We start from the raw sequence: 18,810 nt of genomic DNA on the forward strand, positions 1-18,810 counted from the left end.
TGAAAATGTCATGTTTAGCCGTACGTATGAAATTATCGGTGGATATAAAATGTGGGGATGCATGATGGTGATAGAGGACCCATTTGACCAAAATAATTAATAGCCTCTCATTTTTGAATCGGTATAAATCCTTCATCACATTGACCAAATCCAAAGTCAACTTCTTATCTCTTGCCAACTCATCACTATTCCGAATGTTACGCGAAACAAAGAACTTGTTCAACTTTTGATATGTATAAATAAATTTTAATATCTAAAAAATAATCATGTAGAGAAGTCTCTGCTATCATATTATAAATTGATTAATTTTATAAAATTTCAATTTTCTTAAACAAAATTACAAAACTGCAAACAAAAAAAAAATCTTTCAAACAAACATTTACTTTTCCGGTCCTAAATATAAGACCCTTATACTTACTAGTATAAGGGTCTTATATTTAGGACCGGAGGAGTATAAAGATAAGTGTACATATGTGAGGAAGGTGATGATCGCCACAGTTATGTTCATATGATTCTTAAATTATTTGTAATAGTGTTCATAGGTTAGACTAAAATGTAGGATGAAATGAAAGAGATGTCTAATTGTCATTCCATTCACAGTAGATATAGACACATTGCAGATTAATTGGAGACGGCGAGGACGACGTCCACGCAGCAAGCACAGATTGGACGAGGGAAGAGGAATAGAAGTTCGACGGCGAGCACAGATCAGACCTCAGCCTTGGACGGCATGAGAAGCACAGAATATAATGAGGGTGATGAAGAGAGAGAGATTACATTCTCTTCTGGTCAGCAACAATTGTGTCTTAATAGTCCTACCAATAATCCTATTAAACATGACTTCAAAAGTCATAAACAGGAATCAAGCAGCTTCTCTAATCGTAGAATTCGAGTCAGCTTTTTGCTCATAGTACCAAAAGCTGATCCAAACATCACGCACAACATGCCAAACGTGTTTATGGGCTTATAAGCTGCTTTAAGTTGTTTCACATGAATCCAGACAGAGCCTTAATGGACGCACCGTCTAAAGTTGTAAATGCCAAGTTTCTTTTGTATGAGGATGACGTCTTCATTTGTGATCATGCATGAAAAATCACTTCTGATATAGTTGGTCTATCTTCCGGACATTCTTCGACCCAAAAAAGCCCTACTTTAAGAAATCTAAGAAATTGTTAAGTGGAACATGAGGAATAATATTATACTACCTCTGGTCTTTAATATAAAATCTTGTTTGACTTTTATTTTGGTCCTAAATATAAGACCCCAATCTACGTTGTCTCTCATATTTACTCAATTTTTTCCAAGATAATCCTTCTAATAATTATAGTTTTAGTCAATACACTTGATTAGCAAGGATATTTTAGGAAAGACAACACCTATTTAGGACAAATAACTAACTCAACTTATTTTCTTAATCTTCTCAAATTAGTCAACTGGCTCTTATAATTAGGACAGAAGGTAGTAATATTTTTGGTCTTTAATATAAGAGCTAGTTTGACTTTCAATTTAGTCCTAAATATAAGATTCTAATTCACTTTGTCTATCATATTTATCTATTTTTTTAAAACAACCTTTGTAGTAGTTGTACGTCTTAAATATTTCATCAAATGGTAATTCTAGCTAATACACATAACTAGTAAGGGTATTTTAAAAAAGACAAAACTTATTTACTACAAATAATTAACTCAACAAATTTTCTTAATATACTCAAATTAATCAACTAACTTTTATATTAAGGATCAGAGATAATAGTATATATAGGTGGTGTATATTATTAATATAGAAAGGCTGTTTGGAGGCCATTGTACTGAATACATATGTATATACTAAATATAAGACCCTTATACCTACTAATATAAGGGTATTATATTTAGGACCGGAGACGTATTTAGAAAAGAAGCTAAGTCATACCCAAGACTCAACACCAGTTCATCGTTAATTGCAGACATGTATTGGTCGTTTTCCAAAGTTTGGGTTATGATACTTTCTAATTCTAATTATAAAAATTAGTAGGAAGTTTATTTTTATGGTAAATATAAAATCTCAATTTATTTTCTGTTTCAAAGTTATAATTTTTCTCCTTAAACTATCTCCACTGATTACCCAAACAGAGTTTCCATATATCAATGAGGGTAGTTATTTTAATGTAAATGATTATAGTGGGATATTTTAAAAAAATTAATACATATTCTTTGACTAACGTAATTTATGTAATTTGTTATTTAGCTAGTTATAATTTGCTACAAAACTTTAATTTAGTTATAACAGATGTTCCTCTTCTCAATTGCCTTTTGTAACAGTGATCGTATAAAAGGTACTTCCATACAAACTATGTTATGTAAGTTTTTATCTTTCCGTGTTTCTAGGTGAAAGATATGCAATAGGCATATGATAGTATGACTAATGAAAAAAATAACTGAATACAGACATTATATTAAGTGCCTAAACTCTCTTATACCATAAATTTAGTGATCCTTTAATGATCTTCACTAATTTCTTTATCATAAAACTTGGTTAGCATAGTTACTGAGAAGAATAATGAGTGAAAAAGAATTAGTTTAGTTTCTTGTACATTTAAACATTCACAACCATCTTCCAAGTGCTTTTTATTTTTTTATTTTTTGGTAGAAAACGAGGGTCCACACCCATTAAAACAACATCTCACTATCCAGCATCAGCACTTCCCTCTGCAACACTTTCATCAAGCCGAACTCTTCCACCTCGCAACCTGTCCGTCTCCCAAGTTTCAAAGGCTTGCAGAGGAACTTCTCTCCAGATCTGCACTTCCTCATTGATTCCAAAGCTTAACTTAGCCAAGACATCTGCACAAGTGTTCGCAGATCGCTAAACTTTAACTTCCCATCTTCTGTTCATCAACTCATAAATTTGAGCCCACAACTGGTTTATAAAGATTCCTTCTTTCATCTTTCCTTTCAGTTTTCTTACCACTTCATACGCATCTGTTTCGATCTGGATCTTTCTCAACCCGAGATTCCAAGCCAACTCCAGACCTCTTCGAATTCCCCAACTTTCCGCCTCTTCTGCCGTACAACTTCCAATTCGAGCAGAGAAACCAGCAATCCACCTTCCTTCGGAGTCTCTCAACACTCCTCCACAACCAGCAATTCCTTGCTCCCCTCTACATGCTCCATCAGTGTTTAGCTTGGTCCAGCCTTCATCTGGTACCTCCCATCTTTGCTCCTCACCACTATCATCTTCCTCTTCCACCTCAATGTTCGTCCCCAACCCCTTGGCAGAGGCAATTTGCCCACAAAAATTCAGGATTAACCACACCTGCCTGTCAGCAAGATCACGACTTCCTTGGGGATTGAAGATCTTCATGTTTCTCATCTTCCATAAGGACCAACATGTTACTCCAAAGAGTATATTCCAAGGTAAACCTTTGATCTCTTCGCTTTTATTTAAATTCTCTAGCAACCATACTTTGATGTTCTGGCTGTTTCTTTGCATTTGATTATCTCCAACTTCCTTCCAAATCTTCTTAGCTACTTGGCAGTCCCTCAGTACATGTAGAGAGCTCTCCCATTGCCCACAAAACTGACAATTCCAAGTGCTTTTTATTTAAGATAGAAGAAAATATAAATTCGTTCAGCAACTATCATGTACTATTCTCTTTTTAAATGCATTTTCTATACTGGTTATGTGAGTTGGGAGGATTTCAAAGGTATATTCAAAGAGCGAGTTTTATTAGAAGTTGCAATATGTCACAACAACTTTTACCTCAAAATTTCCCGAAATTTGGAGGAATTCCAAACTTTCTCAAAAGAAAAGTAAGAAAGAAAACTAATTTACATGTACACTTATGCTTTCCTTTAATTTTTAATTTAGTATTAATATATTTTTCTTTCGTAATTAAATTTTTTTAACTTTGTTCTGTTTGCATCGTTAGCTCCTATAGATCAAGAGCTAATGATGTTAAGAGAGCAGAGTTAAAAAAAATTAATTAAGAGAAAACAATACAAAGATATCAAATTTAATTTTTTTTTTAAATATAGATATATGTAAAATGACTTTTTCAAAAAGTAATAATTGTAGTCGGAAATATTGTTAATAGTGCAGTTTGTTGATAGTTTGTACTTCTCCCTTTGGGACCTAAATTATTAGTTATTAGATGAATTTATTTTGATTCTGAATATTACCTCTGGTTTTTAATATACGAGCTAGTTGACTAATTTGAGTAAATTATAAAAATTAATTAAATTAATTATTTGTAATAAATAAATATTATCTTTCATAAAATATCTTTGTTAATTATGTGTATTAGTTAGAACCACATTTGATGAAATATTTAACATGTGTGTAATTATTATAATGATTATTTTAGAAAAATAAATAAATATGATAGACAAAGTTAACTAAGATCTTATATTTAGAACCAAATTGAATGTCAAATTAGTTCTTATATTAAGGATATAAGGTAATATAATATCTCAATTTATTTTGTTTTTAAAATTTTTAATTTGTCCCAAACTCTCCTTGTTAATTGTAGATGTTAACAGGGTTTTTCTACGGGGAAAGTAATTTCCAATACAAATAATTAAAAGAGATACTAAAAAAAACTAGTATATATTTATATCAAATAATTAACTTAACTAATTTTTAATTTTTGTTATTTAGGTATTTAGCTCTCATTCGAGGGGAAAAAAAATCAAGCCACCATAATGACTCGTCACCGGCCGTATTTTTCTTACTTTAGTTGTAAATGTTTGCATTTCTTTTGTGAGTTGCTTTATCTTGGTTCTTAATTTCTATATTCCACTTATGAATCCTAACTTCTTGATTTATTGTGAATTACTCCAGTTGTAAACGGCTTTAATTTTCTTATGAATCCTCTTATTTTGGTTGTAAATTGTTGTTTTCCACTTGTGATTTTTAACTTCCTAACATATTGTGAATGCTAGTTCTACCTATAGATGGTCTTATTCTAATTATAAATGGTCTTATTTTTCTTATGAATTTTCTTATCTTAATTGTAAATTTGTGTATTTCACCTGTAAATTCTAACTTTTTAACTTATTACGAATTACTTTAGTTGTAAATGACCATATTTTTCTTATAAATTTTCTTATCTTGATTGTAAATTCTCATATTCCACTTGTAAATTAGCTTCTCTTATTCCTATCTTTGTAAGGCTCCTGTTGTCTTTTCACTCTAAGGGGGTGTTTGGCTTTTTTGCCAAACCATGGTTTGGCAAAAAATTTGCCAAACACCCCCATTTTTTTTAAAACCAAGGTTTTGGGCAAAACCTTGGTTTCCAGATAAGCAGGCGGGAGTTCACAATTCAGCTCCCGTGGTTTCCAGATAAGGGAATAATTGGCTTCAATTATTGGCTCTCCCCAACAAAGGCTCAACGGTTAGCTCCACGGTGAAGGGAACAAGCACGCGGGGTTCCTTCAGCTCACGGTCAAGACCCATTCTTCGGCCTCTTCTCTCCCATTCCGTCGCCCCTTCTCCCACTGCTCTGAAGATCTCCCTTCTCCTGTGCCGTCGCCCCTGCTGAAGAAATCGATGAAGCCTGTGCCGTCGCCTCTTCATCCCATCGGTGAGATCGTGAACTGCTGAGAAATTTCAGTGCCGACGAGGTGTTTCTCGGCCTCCGAGAAGAAGATCGCGTATTGGGTTGCCTGATCCAAGCCTTCCATTTCCGGTATCGTGGCTGGTTAGTTCATCTGAAGTCAGTTCATTCTTCCACCGTCGCCCCTTCCGAAGCTCTGGTCGCCGTGTCTTCTTCCGTCGGTCAGATCCAACTCCTTCCGGTAACCTATCTTCTTCCGTCGGTCATTGTGGCTGGAGATCTGGTGCATTAGAAATTCTGTGAAGCGTCAATTTTTTCCCCGAAACAGAGGTTTCGTCAGCGTCGTTTTTTTCTTCCGAATCAGATGTTGGTTTCACCGGTTGCCTATGCTATGTTCACTTGTAGAGGTTGATTTTGTTTGATGGTAATCATGTGTGTGTGTATACGATGGGAAAGATCTCGGTTGTGACTGGTTGTGCTTCGTGTGTGTGTATGAGAGACAGAGCATTTGGTGGGTGTTGATCAAATTTTTCGTTTGGTCGATTTTATTTCGGAGACAGGACGGTCGAATTTTTTTCTTTTGTGCTTGATGGTTGCTTTTGCAGTGTTATGTGTATGGGATTTTATTGGTTGTAGCCAAATTGGGTCAGTTAACCGAAATGATGCTAGGAAAAAATAATTATTAATGTGTATGTATACCGTTGGATTATAGATAAATACTATCCTGTTATATCATATCTCCTGGACTGAATGATATGCTTTTTGGGTTAAATTTGTGATAACTGAACTGTTGTAATTGGTTTATAGCATAATGAATAAAAAAATAGCAAAGCTTCGTGGGATATAAGAGCCACAAAGGTCTTTATTGACCTGTGTATTGAAGAAGTTGAAAAGGGGGGAAGAAGAGGAACTAGCTTGACAAAGCCTGCTTGGACAAGTATTGAGGAGAACTTTGCTGCAAAGACTGGAAGAGTTTATACGAAAATCCAATTAAAGAACAAATATGATACCTTGCGAAAGGAGTGGCAGTTATGGGATAGGCTGCTCCGTGAGACAGGTTTAGGGTGGGATGCCGAAAGGAATACTATTAGTGCCCCTGATGATTGGTGGGAGAAGAAAATAGTGGTAATCATTTAATTTTATTTGAGCTTGTATTTTCTCCCATGTTAACGTTTTTTGTATAATGTATAATATTTTTGGTGTTGAATGCGCAGGAAGTTCCAGGCTATGAGAAATTTAGAGAAAGAGGGCTTTAATTTCGGGCTGAATTGACTCAACTCTTTGGGTCTGTAGCTGCCACTGGACCACAGTCATGGGCACCTTCTTCCATGACACTTCCAAGCGAAGGAGTTCTTGAAAATGATATGGAAGAAGGATCTGGAGATAGTGATGAAATTTTGGGGGCACCAACTGGCATAAGCGGGGAGTTTAATTCAGTCACATTCAATGACAATAGTGGAGAAAGTGGAGGCAACACTGGAATGAGACAGGAAACCATTCGTGGGGGTAGAAGCACAAGTGGCAATCGACCTAGTAGCTCATTAGGAGTTAGAAAAAAGAGTGAATCCATGAAGAAGAAATCTACTACCACTATGAAAATAGCGGATGCACTAAGTAGGATAGCTCAGACAAATGAAAATGATTCTCAGCGTGAACATGAAGAGATTTCAGAAGCACGTGCTAGGAAGCTAGAAGAAGAAGCACGTGCTTATGAGACGTCAATTGCGGGAGTCATGGAGCACCTTAATGAAGTTGATGAAATTGTTGATGATCCTGATCTGTTTGGCCGGTGCACAACACTTCTTATGGATAAGCCAGCTGCAAGGGAGATGTATGTGGCTCTGAAGAACAAGAGGGAAAAACTACTGATCTTTTTGAAGCATGCAACTAAGGATTGAGACTTCATTTATGTTGCTTAGAAGATGACTGTGATAATTTGTATCTATTTTTATGTGACTTAGAAGATGACTGTGATCGTTTGTATCTATTTTTATGTATTATGTGACTACTTAATTTCTGTAGGAATTAAACAACTTATTTTCTTGTTAAATGTTAAGTAATTTCTTATCAGGGTTTCTGAATTTTATGTCTATGTGCACAGGACAAGACAAAAAATGGCTGATGAAATTAAAATTGCGGAAAAGTATCGTAAACGACGGAACAAACGGGTTAATCAAGTTGCAGTAGCGGTTGGTAGATATGCTTCTCTTCATTTGTGTAAAGAGCCCCATCATACAAGTATTTATACAGGCAAGGTATGGGTAAGGGACGTTTTACAAGGCCATTCCAATCGTTGTTATAACATGTTTAGGATGGAAAGGGAAGTGTTCTTTAGTCTTTGCACAGAATTGCAACAACACGGTCTAAGAGAAACTAGAAATGTTGGGATACATGAAATGGTTGCAATGTTTTTAAATACCGTTGGCCATGCGCTTAGTAGTAGGATGCAGCAAGAAAGATTTCAGCATTCAGGGGAGACAATTAGTAGACATTTTCATATTGTCTTACTGGCTTGTTGTAGACTTGCTATTACCAACATCAAACCAAAAGATCCAACGTTTCAGCATTTGCATACAAAAATACGGCCCAGTGGTCGATACTGGCCCTTTTTCAAACATGCTATTGGAGCAATTGATGGAACACATATTTCATGCATTGTTGATGCAACTGAGCAAACAAAATTTATTAACCGGAAAGGAAGAGTGACGCAAAATGTAATGGCGGTTTGCGATTGGGACATGTGCTTCACTTTTGTATTAGCCGGATGGGAAGGTAGTGCGCATGATGCTCGTATATTTGACCACGCCCTCACAACTCCTTCCATGAACTTTCCCCATCCGCCTCAAGGTATATTTTAAATTCCTACAATTTATTTATGCTTCACTGTTAGAAAACAAATTTTATTGACACCAATCATATATTTCATGTAGGCAAATATTATTTGGTGGATGCTGGCTATCCGACACCCATGGGATACCTTGGTCCCTACAGACGTGAACGCTACCATCTTCCTGATTTCCGAAGGTCATCTGCACTTGAAAATGATAATGAGGCGTTCAATTATTTGCACTCAAGTCTACGGAGCACTATCGAAAGAACTTTTGGAGTTTGGAAAAGTAAGTTTGCAATTTTAGGAAACATGCCGAGCTATGACTTTTCAACACAAGTTCAAATTGTTTGTGCAATGATGGCCATACATAACTTCATTAGATCAACATCCATTTCTGATCCTGGTTTCATTGAGTTTGAATAAGAAGGTTCTTATGTAGAAGAAAATGATGATGATGGAGTTGGATCTTCACATATACCTTCATCAGTAGATTCTTCATCTCACATGGCTCGACTTCATGATTCTATAAGAGATCAAATTGTTCACTACATACAAGAATAGTTATGTCCTTTTTATTTTCTTTTTTCTTTTCAGATAATGTAATGTGTTGTTAAAAAAACCTACTTGAACAAATATATTTCGTTGCAACCTCTATTATTAAGACAATTAATATGAATTTTTTTTGTGTGGTTATTTAATTTTGTGAAATAATAATATTTTCTTTAGCAAAATAAATCATTTTCCTAAAAACATATTTATTTATTTTATTAATATACACACACACTAATTTCTTATTATTTATGCCATATTTATTATGTTGCCAAAATATATATTATTAATAAATTTATTACTTCAAATAAACATATATTATGAAATATATCTTATATGTAATTATCATTTAAACTTATGTCCTTTTTAGTAATTTCTACATATCAAAAAGCACTTCTGACACTAATTATCCAAACACTCTCACTTTATCAGAATCACTTTTTCAGAAAATCTATTCTTTTAAAATCTATTCTCTCCAGAATCTATTCTCTAGAAGCTATTCTGCAAACCATGGTTTTGCTTCATCCAAACACCCCCTAAGACTGATTTCACTTTCGGAATTATCTGGGGGCATTGTGAAATAAAGGTCCTATATGGGGACCTAAATGAGATTTTCCCAAAACATTAAAAAATTCCCCACTGCCCTGAAGGCGGTTCTTGGCTTTCGAAGTGTACAAGTCGCCCCTGCAAATTCGAGTATGAAAGAATAACGAACTTCTTTTATTCCTCTCCTATCAATGGCGACGACTGTAAGCAATAACTTGGACAGCAATGGGCCAGAATTCGCGGGCTGTCGTTGGTATTCACCAGAAACAGGAATTTACACTAGCAAACACGCTCCGGTGGAGCTTCCTTCAGACCCATTTCTCGATGTTGTTTCTTATATTTTTTCTCACCAACACAATGGAGTTTCAGCTCTCATAGATTCTTCATCTGGATGTTCAATTTCTTACTCGGAATTGTTTTCTTTGGTGAAATCCATGGCATGTGGTCTCCAAAAAATGGGTGTTTCAAAAGGTGACGTTGTTCTACTTCTAATTCCTAATTCCATTTACTATCCCATTGTTTTCTTGGGTGTTTTGTATCTTGGCGGAATTGTCACACCGTTGAATCCTCTAAGTCACATTTCAGAAATCCGTAAGCAATTATCTGAATGTGGTGTGAGTCTGGCTTTTACTCTACAAGAGAGAGTTCGAAAACTACAATCGTTGGCCATTCCAGTTATTGAGGTTCCCGAAAATCTGAAGGACTTGAAATACTCTGATTACCCAGTTTTTTATAATCTTGTTTCGGGTAAGTCGGATTTGTTTCCGAGGCCGGTTATTAAACAAGAAGACAAGGCGGCTATAATGTATTCTTCTGGGACTACGGGTGTGAGCAAAGGAGTTATTCTAACACATAAGAATTTTGTTTCTATGGTTGAGCTTTTCGTGAGGTTTGAAGCTTCTCAATATGAATATTCAAGCTCAAAGAATGTGTTTTTAGCTGTTCTGCCGATGTTCCATATATATGGTTTATCACTCTTTGCGGCAGGATTACTGTCTTTAGGCTCTACGATTATTGTAATGAGAACATTTAACATCGACGAGGTGATTAAGGTGATTGATAATTACAGAGTCACACACTTCCCTGTTGTTCCACCGATATTGACGGCATTGACCAAAAGAGTAACCGACATAAATAGGAGTTATCTGCAAAGCTTGATACAGGTCTCCTGCGGTGCCGCACCTTTGAGCATAAAGACAATAGAGGGCTTCATCCACACTCTACCTGACGTTGACTTTATACAGGTAAAAGAACTTTTCACTGAGCAGGCTAATCAGGAGAATGTGCACTATCACTCATCAAGTTGCTGGAGTTACTTCTTATTTCTTTCATCACCCATGGTTTTTATTTATTAGTCAACTGCATCAATCATCCTGTCTAATAATGAGAGTTTGTAGGAAATGAAAAAGAGTTCTGGTATAAATTGTTTTGCTAACATTCTCCTGAAATTATACTATTTGTTTTACCCAAAGTACATTGGGGCATGCCTGACCTGGAGATGTTGAATGTATTTATTCACCCCCTCTCTACTTTTCATCATCCAAATTCTGGTTGCAAAAGACATATATTATTGTGCCAGTGTTAGCGGTATCCAATGGAAAGATTGAATCACCGTTGATGAAGTTTAACTGTTTAGTTGGTATTGTCAATGTTGGTTTTCCTTGAATTTCTAAGTATATTCAGCAGTGATATTGTTTCGTTTTAGGGTTATGGAATGACTGAGTCAACTGCAGTAGGAACACGTGGCTTCAATGCTGAAAAGTTTCGAAATTATTCTTCTATAGGGTTGTTAGCTCCCAACATGGAAGCAAAAGTAGTTGATTGGAAGACTGGTGCTTTTTTGCCTCCAGGCAGTATTGGTGAGCTTTGGTTGAGAGGGCCTTCAATTATGAGAGGTAAAACCATAGTCACTTCCCCGAATATATATAAAATGAAAATTAATTCCTTCATTTATTCATTAAATTGTTATATAAAAGCCTTATTTTTTGGGGATTTTATGTTATTTTGATGGACATCTAAATGCAATAAAGTGAACGCCCACGATGTTACTCTGTTCTGCGGAATATCATAGTTGCCTTCTCTTTGACAGTTTTCCTAGCTCTACATATATGAATGTTTTGTTTCACTTTGTTCTGACTATCAGATGTCAATCGTATTGAAACCTACAAGTTACTCGCCATATCATTAATTGGATGCCACATTAAGTTTCCATTTAGCATGAGGAAAATTGCAAGTAAAATTTATATTCAGGGAGATATTAGATTCTGTTATAATGACTTTGTTCCTGTCATTTTGTTATAGGAGAATACACATCCTCTAGAATCCTTAATGAATTAAGCAATTATGGTTGCTTGTAAATTTACCTATATTTTTTGTTATTCTGGCTGAAATAATTTTCTTCTTAAACTCTTCAGGGTACTTGAATAATGACGAGGCCACAATGTCAACAGTTGATAAAGATGGTTGGCTACACACCGGTGATGTTGTTTGGTTTGATCAAGATGGATATTTACATTTGTCCGACCGCTTGAAAGATATTATCAAATACAAGGGCTATCAGGTGTCTAATTTAAAGTACAAGAGAATAACAATCTTTGCTAGATCATATGCATATGCATGTATAGAACAAAATACAAAACCTAAAGAACAATCATGTAAGGATGTGTGCATGTATATGTGTTAGATGTAACCAATTGGCTTTCGATATCAATGGACTATCCATTCTCATGTGAGTTGGTTGATATATGCTGAATGAACAAAAGGTTGAGGAAACTGTCACTCTTTCTTTACTTTTGGGTTAAATATGTTTTTGTTCCATTTTAGACATCAACATGAACTCAAAATCTCACGCTCCTTAGGTAACAATCTGATTTCTATGTATAAGGAAATGGACCTGAAAGATACAAAATGACCTTCACTTAAAAAGGTGCTCGCGGAAAAATTTCTCTAGCATGATACAACTCGAAGGCGTTGTAACTTTTAGGACGCTATTGGACACCTATTTGTTAAAGGATTACTTTCTTAGATGCAGGTGTCATTGTCCCCCTAATAAGTTTATCCTATAGTATGATCTTTAATCACAGAGATCTTCTTAATAAATTTAAATCAGTTTTATATTTTTTATGTGTATTTTCTTATATGGCTTACAATCATTTGTAACAGATTGCTCCTGCTGATTTAGAAGCTGTGTTAATTTTGCATCCCGATATAGTTGATGTAGCAGTTACAGGGTAAGTGTGAACATTTGATTTATGCTAAACGAACTCTTCCTATAATCAATTAAAAAAGCCTCACGTCTTTAGAATTGATTAATGTCGGACAAAAATAGGCACTCCTATTCTTATAACGACTGAATTGATTCTGTATAATGCCTTGACCTTGATGAGAAAAAGCCAATTTTCAAATTCCTTACCGCATCATCACAATCACTAGAACTTAGCTCAGTTTTCCTCTGAGGTTATTTGTTCTATAAGCAGCAAAAATGTTTGTAGACAATCCAGTCGTCAATACTTTGTAAAGTTCCCATTAGCCGTTCATCATCCTTTTTAGTGCCAATGATGAAGAAACTGGGGAGATGCCAGTGGCTTTTGTGGTCAGGAAGGTTGGAAGTGCCCTCTCTCAGAAAGCTATTATGGATTATGTTGCTCAGCAGGTTCGTCGTCACAAAACTAACCCACCATTAATTTTCTATTCACATTTACAGCTTTTTTTTTTTTTTGGGGCAACATTCACATTTACAACTTGAACCAATGCTTTGGTGTGCACGAAAGTACTTTTCACCTTCTCTAAAATTTTTCTCTGTTTTTTGCAAGGTTGCTCCATACAAGAAGGTGAGGAAAGTGGTGTTCATTGACTCAATACCAAGGTCAGCTGCTGGAAAGATTCTCAGAAGGCAACTGAGGCGTTGCTTGGCTTCCAAACTTTGAGACGTCTTTCTTGGATTTCTTTCATGCACCAATATTGCCTGGCAAAAATATTCCTGAACAGAACTTGATTCATCAACGCACATACCACATTTTCCCTTAAAATCATCTCCCAGAAAATTTTGTCCCACATTTGCTATCGTGATTAGATTTTTACTATGATTTTTATGCACCATCCCTCGATTATATATCACTTATTTGTTCACCGCTGATTATGAAATGTGAGTTGTATGTTTTGTTTACTCCCTTCGGTCTTGCACACAGGACTCAGCGGGACTTGTAGTGAAAAGGTTTACTTTAGACCTACTACGAATCGTAACATCCTAATTTAGACTCTGTTTGGATTAGCAGTAAACCAACTTCTAAACTATTTATGGAGTTTAGGCACGATTGGGCAATTTCTCTTGTGTTTGGAGCAGTTTTTGGCCTATCTAAATTTTGAGCCAAGGGCTGCTTAATTTCGTGTGATTGTAAAAAGTAGGCTTTGCCTATTTTTTGGTCTTAAATCGTTCCATTGTGTGCTTCCTCATCTGCACATGGACTTCATTTCTTTCTTTTCTTTCATCTCTCCTTGCTAATACATTTGAAATTATCTATCACGAATTTAACATGATTTTTTGTTGTAATATTTTAAATTTTTCAAAAATTATTTTTTATTTTATATATACATAAATTATTTTTTAAAACATTTCTAATTTCTTTAAATATATTTTATTCATTAAATTTAACTTCTTCATATTAAAATAATTTTACACAATTATATTATGTAAATTGATAATTTTTTACCTATTTTGGTGATGTTACAAACTAAACTTATTTATTCAATTATATTATAATTCAAACAAATTCTAATTTTGCAAACTAACTTATATATAAAAGGCAATCTAAATATAAATTTACTTTGTTTTACAAATCTAAAAATAACTAAAGAGGTATTTTAAGAAAAATAATGTATATTTTTACAAGAGTGAATAATTTTTCTTGCTTGCTTCTATAACATGGACATTAGTCCACTAATATAAATTCACTGGGCTTTATAACAATGTGCGCGCGCGTGCGCACATACAAAGAACTTTCATTTCAACTGAATGCTTCCTGTTTACCCGAACAAGAAGGAGGAGAGTCAATGCCTCACTGTACCTATATAGAGTAACTGATATTTAAAATTCCCGTTGGGGTTCATACTGCTTGCTAAAAAATTTCAACCCCAATCTCATCCTATTCAATTGACCTCTTTTTTCGTCCATTCAAATTCTTTCGGGACCCACGTAATTACTAGCGTGAATGTTTTCTCTTCGGGAGTATCCAGTGCCTCACCTCCCTCGCCGATCCCATGGCGACCTCTATGGTCATATCCCATAATTTATCTCTTTCTTCCATCAACCCTCGTCATCCCAAATATCTTGTCAAGTCACCAGTAGTTGCTCTCAATGGCGTTCGAAGCTCACAAAGGCATTCCATTTTGCAAAGCTCAGTCGTACCCATTGGAGGTTCTGGATTCAATTCCAGCTTTTTGCGTACGCGTACTCAAGAGAATTGCAGAAGTCGAGAACTTCTGACAAAATCGGCGGAAACTGACAGTGGAAAAACTTCCACAATTGGCCAAAATGTGCGACTCTGTTTCGATGTTTAATTGGGTTTGTGCCGGTTAAAGAGCTGGTCTTATTTTGTTTTGCTTCAATGTACTCCAGGTGTTTGGGCTATTGCATTTGCTTGTCTCGTTGGGCCTTATTCTTGCGATGGACAAATATCTTAAGAAAGCCTTCCTGGCTGCTGCGATTAAATTCCCTAGCGCACTGTTTGGGATGTTTTGTATATTTTCCGTTTTGATAATTCTTGATTCCACTGTGCCATCTGCAGCCACAGCCTTAATGAACTTCTTCGAACCGGCGCTTTTGTTCATTCAGAGATGGCTCCCCTTATTCTATGTTCCATCTTTGGTTATCTTGCCCCTTTCTGTTAAAGATATTCCAGCTGCTTCGGGCATCAAGATTAGCCTTATTGTAGGTTGGTGAATATTCTCTGAGTCGTCCTACTATTTCTTTTACTGTCTGTGGAATCTTCGTTTTTTTCCCTTTCACTATATGTAGATGGAACGCATACTGTTTTATTTGAATTGGTTGATCTGCACAAGTTAGATTCGTCGTTTAGTTTGCCGCTTTACGCTGTTTTCATTGCTTGAAGAATCAATTGATCGTTTGGTCCTCCAAAAGTTACCCAAATATACTTTGCCTCAATCTGGTCCCTAAAAAATCAAGAGTCTCATTTTAGTCTTCCAAAGATTGCTTCTATTCTAAAATAATCTTCATGTTAAGCTCATTAGTGCATAATTAATGGGACAAAGTGATGTTATTTGATTGAGTGAGTGATGTGGTGGCCGTCATAATATTGCCCAAGCATTTTTCTCAAACTTTATATTGAGCTGAGTTTATGAAACACATCATTTTGATGGTCAAATTAATATTTTTATGGATTTAACATGAGAACTTTTTTATAACAAATATTATTTGAAGGACTAGAATTGGACATTAATTTTTGTTGGACTAAATTGAGACAATGTAGTCTTTGAAGGACTATAATATCAATTCACTCAAACTTGAATCAGCACTCCTACTTAGTTTTTCTTTTCCTGATATGCCATGTCTGATGTGCCTAAGTTGTGTTGTGTTGTTATACTTTCATTCAAATGCCATGCTGATATTTGTCTGTGTTATGCAGTTGGGGGTTGGCTGGCTACACTATTGGTTGCTGGTTTCACAGCTATAGCAGTAAGAAAAGCTGTGAAGACAGAAATGATAGATGCTGAGCCTATGAAAAAACCCTCCCCATTTTCTCCCCTTGAAGTGTGGGCTTGGACTGGGATTCTCGTTGTATCATTTGTGTCTGCATTATTTTACCCCACTGCACTGGGTACAAGTGCCAGAACCTGTCTTCCTTTCTTACTTGCATCCACAGTGTTGGGCTACATGGTCGGTTCTGGGTAAAAAATTTCGTTCACTTGTGTATCTACATAATAACAAGGTCTTGATCTTTGTTCCTATAAGAGATTATTATCATCCTTTCTTTCATATATATATGTATATATATTAAACTTCCAGGTTGCCATCAGATATGAAGAAAGTATTACATCCAATCATTTGCTGTGCACTTTCAGCAGATGTGACAGCTTTGGCTTTTGGATATGCTTCGAAGTTGGGGTTTGAGCCTGTTCTAGGTATTTAATGCTAACTGCTTAACTCACTAAATTATTAAAAGATATTTAAATTCAGGATGATTCAGTAGAAATACAACTACTCCTGCATATACTTTATGATTTATGATTGTAATTTCTAGTTTATTGCTAAGTTGGATGGTGAATTGATCATAATTTTTTCTTTAAAAAAAAAAAACTGCATCATTTAGCTTTTCAAAGAAAATCTGTCAAGGGGGACTTTTGAACTAGATCCAGCTAACTCGGTTTACTATTACTCTAGGCTGAAAGTGATGCAAATTTATAAAAGATTTAGTATGGTAACGTAAATTTGTTTTGAAGTTTTAAAATCCTATGCCTGCAATGTGTGAGTCTGAGTCTGGCTTTCAGAAAAATATATTTTTTATTATTTTGTTTTGTGACTCTTCTTTCTACACACAGGATATTACCTTACGAAGGTATCCTCTAACCCTGGAGCTGGTGACATTTTAATGGGATTTTTGGGATCTGTCATTCTCTCTTTTGCCTTCTCTATGTTCAAACAAAGAAAGGTAACTATCTAGTTTTCAAATGAAATAAATGCAGTAATGCAGCAATGAAATGGAGTTTGGAAAAAAAAAAAAAATCGCCTCTCTCCTTAATGTGGCCAAGCCATCCTGTTGATTGGTATATTATTTCCAGCTTGTAAAAAGGCATGCAGCTGAGATCTTCACCTCCGTTATAGTCGCAACTGTATTCTCATTGTACTCAACTGCTCTTGTCGGACGTCTCGTGGGATTAGAGCAATCTTTGACCGTTTCCATTCTACCCAGATGTATAACTGTTGCATTGGCCCTTAGCATTGTGTCTTTATTTGAAGGTACATATTATGTCTGCCCTGAAACCATATCTTGATCACCATTGTGCTTTGAGGTTCTATATTTAAAATTTGCTCCCGTTGCTTGTAGGTACCAATTCATCTCTGACAGCAGCTGTGGTTGTAGTAACTGGTCTGGTTGGGGCAAATTTTGTGCAAGCAACGCTTGATAAATTTCGTTTTCGCGATCCAATCGCTCGAGGAATTGCAACTGCATCGAGGTATATTCTGTAATTCATAATCACACATACTCGTCCAAAAACATCTCTTCTAATATTTCATAGACTGAGGTTATCAATGCTTTTCCTTCCTGAATCATGCTCAGCATGTTTCCGAGGCGACCTTTTTAATCTTAGCTGATTAGTGGTTGCACAGAAAGAGAAAACTGAGGTTTTTCATTAAGATTATGGCGTGCTGAAGAGAACTGGGTTATAAAAGGGAAACTGAATTATAATGACCTTCTTGAAGTGTCATTGAAATTACAGACTTACTTTTTATTTAGAAAATTTTGAAACACTTTCTCTGACACAAACCTCTTGAATGATTTAAAACAGTGCTCATGGACTTGGAACTGCAGCACTGTCTGCGAAGGAACCTGAGGCTCTGCCATTTTGTGCCATTGCTTATGGTCTGAACGGTATCTTTGGATCTATTCTTTGCTCCATTCCTGTTGTTAGGCAAAGCTTGCTTGCTGTTGTTGGCTGAATCTGAGGGCTCCAGCATCTCCACTCTTGTAAACCGCCTGAGGCATTGTCAGAGACGACAACACTAATTTACAGAGCCATCCTTTTCTAAGAACCTCGTTGCATGTAATAAGCCATCCGTTCATTTGTGTAATAAACTGTGCAAACAGTTTCTTATTTTGATGTTAATTTATGCCTTAAATTGATTTAGACCGGGTGTGCATAATAACAACAATAATAACAAAAGCAAATAATGAACAAGCATGTAAACTTTTAATGGAGAAGTATACTACTTTCTATCTTTTGCATAAGAGTTAGTTTGACTTTTAATTTGGTTCTAAATATAAGATTCCAATCTACTTTGTCTCTCATATTTATCTTTTTTTTTTTCAAAGTAATCTTTATAATAATTGCACATGTTAAATATTCTATCAAATAATAATTTTAGCTAACACACATGATCAGTAAATGTATTTTAGAAAAGACAACATTGATTTATTACAAATAACTAACTTAATAAACTTTTTTAATCTATTTAAATTAGTCAACTAGTTTTTATATTGAGCCTGTTTAGCAGGGCTTTTGTGGGCTCAAAATTAGTTTATTTCACTTATAAGTCTGATTGGAAAATAGATAGGTGTTTGGCTGGGCTTAAATAAAAAAGTAGCTTATGTTTTTTAAGCTGGAAAACGTACGT

At 35.3% G+C, this 18,810-nt stretch overlaps 4 protein-coding genes across 4 annotated transcripts; all 4 read left to right on the plus strand.

Moving 5' to 3' along the window:
- Positions 1–6,900: 6,900 nt before the first annotated feature.
- Positions 6,901–7,434, plus strand: LOC114718328 (uncharacterized). Its single transcript, XM_028903615.1, has one exon. The coding sequence runs from the start codon at positions 6,901–6,903 to the stop codon at positions 7,432–7,434; it is 534 nt and encodes a 177-aa protein (XP_028759448.1).
- Positions 7,435–8,238: 804 nt separating this feature from the next.
- On the plus strand, positions 8,239–8,867 carry LOC114718338 (uncharacterized). Its single transcript, XM_028903631.1, has 2 exons — positions 8,239–8,383; positions 8,467–8,867. The coding sequence occupies exons 1-2, from the start codon at positions 8,254–8,256 to the stop codon at positions 8,787–8,789; spliced, it is 453 nt and encodes a 150-aa protein (XP_028759464.1). The 5' UTR covers positions 8,239–8,253; the 3' UTR covers positions 8,790–8,867.
- A 785-nt stretch (positions 8,868–9,652) lies between these two features.
- On the plus strand, positions 9,653–13,520 carry LOC114718329 (4-coumarate--CoA ligase-like 6). The gene is made up of 6 exons (XM_028903616.1): positions 9,653–10,705; positions 11,167–11,356; positions 11,876–12,021; positions 12,624–12,691; positions 13,011–13,113; positions 13,274–13,520. Exons 1-6 carry the CDS (start codon positions 9,653–9,655, stop codon positions 13,385–13,387), a joined length of 1,674 nt encoding a protein of 557 aa, XP_028759449.1. The 3' UTR covers positions 13,388–13,520.
- Positions 13,521–14,610: 1,090 nt separating this feature from the next.
- On the plus strand, positions 14,611–18,296 carry LOC114718334 (plastidal glycolate/glycerate translocator 1, chloroplastic). Its single transcript, XM_028903622.1, has 8 exons — positions 14,611–14,993; positions 15,076–15,391; positions 16,103–16,364; positions 16,483–16,598; positions 17,016–17,125; positions 17,256–17,433; positions 17,522–17,651; positions 17,985–18,296. Exons 1-8 carry the CDS (start codon positions 14,718–14,720, stop codon positions 18,133–18,135), a joined length of 1,539 nt encoding a protein of 512 aa, XP_028759455.1. The 5' UTR covers positions 14,611–14,717; the 3' UTR covers positions 18,136–18,296.
- The last annotated feature ends 514 nt before the right edge of the window (positions 18,297–18,810 follow it).

This window comes from Neltuma alba, unplaced genomic scaffold (genome assembly GCF_004799145.2).
Source record: "Neltuma alba isolate B1F8T4 unplaced genomic scaffold, ASM479914v2 tig00011831_pilon, whole genome shotgun sequence".
In the NCBI taxonomy this organism is placed as follows: Eukaryota; Viridiplantae; Streptophyta; class Magnoliopsida; order Fabales; family Fabaceae; genus Neltuma; species Neltuma alba.

Bases quoted from the DNA above. Each gene is read 5' to 3' on its own strand.
- LOC114718334 (XM_028903622.1), top strand. From the start codon at position 14,718: ATGGCGACCTCTATGGTCATATCCCATAATTTATCTCTTTCTTCCATC. The intron at 16,599-17,015 runs GTATTTAATGCT...TTCTACACACAG, and splicing joins GGGGTTTGAGCCTGTTCTAG to GATATTACCTTACGAAGGTA. The intron at 17,434-17,521 runs GTACATATTATG...CGTTGCTTGTAG, and splicing joins CATTGTGTCTTTATTTGAAG to GTACCAATTCATCTCTGACA.
- LOC114718338 (XM_028903631.1), top strand. From the start codon at position 8,254: ATGGCGGTTTGCGATTGGGACATGTGCTTCACTTTTGTATTAGCCGGA. The intron at 8,384-8,466 runs GTATATTTTAAA...TATTTCATGTAG, and splicing joins CTTTCCCCATCCGCCTCAAG to GCAAATATTATTTGGTGGAT.
- LOC114718328 (XM_028903615.1), top strand. From the start codon at position 6,901: ATGGAAGAAGGATCTGGAGATAGTGATGAAATTTTGGGGGCACCAACT.
- LOC114718329 (XM_028903616.1), top strand. From the start codon at position 9,653: ATGGCGACGACTGTAAGCAATAACTTGGACAGCAATGGGCCAGAATTC. The intron at 12,692-13,010 runs GTAAGTGTGAAC...CATCCTTTTTAG, and splicing joins GTTGATGTAGCAGTTACAGG to TGCCAATGATGAAGAAACTG. The intron at 13,114-13,273 runs GTTCGTCGTCAC...GTTTTTTGCAAG, and splicing joins TGGATTATGTTGCTCAGCAG to GTTGCTCCATACAAGAAGGT.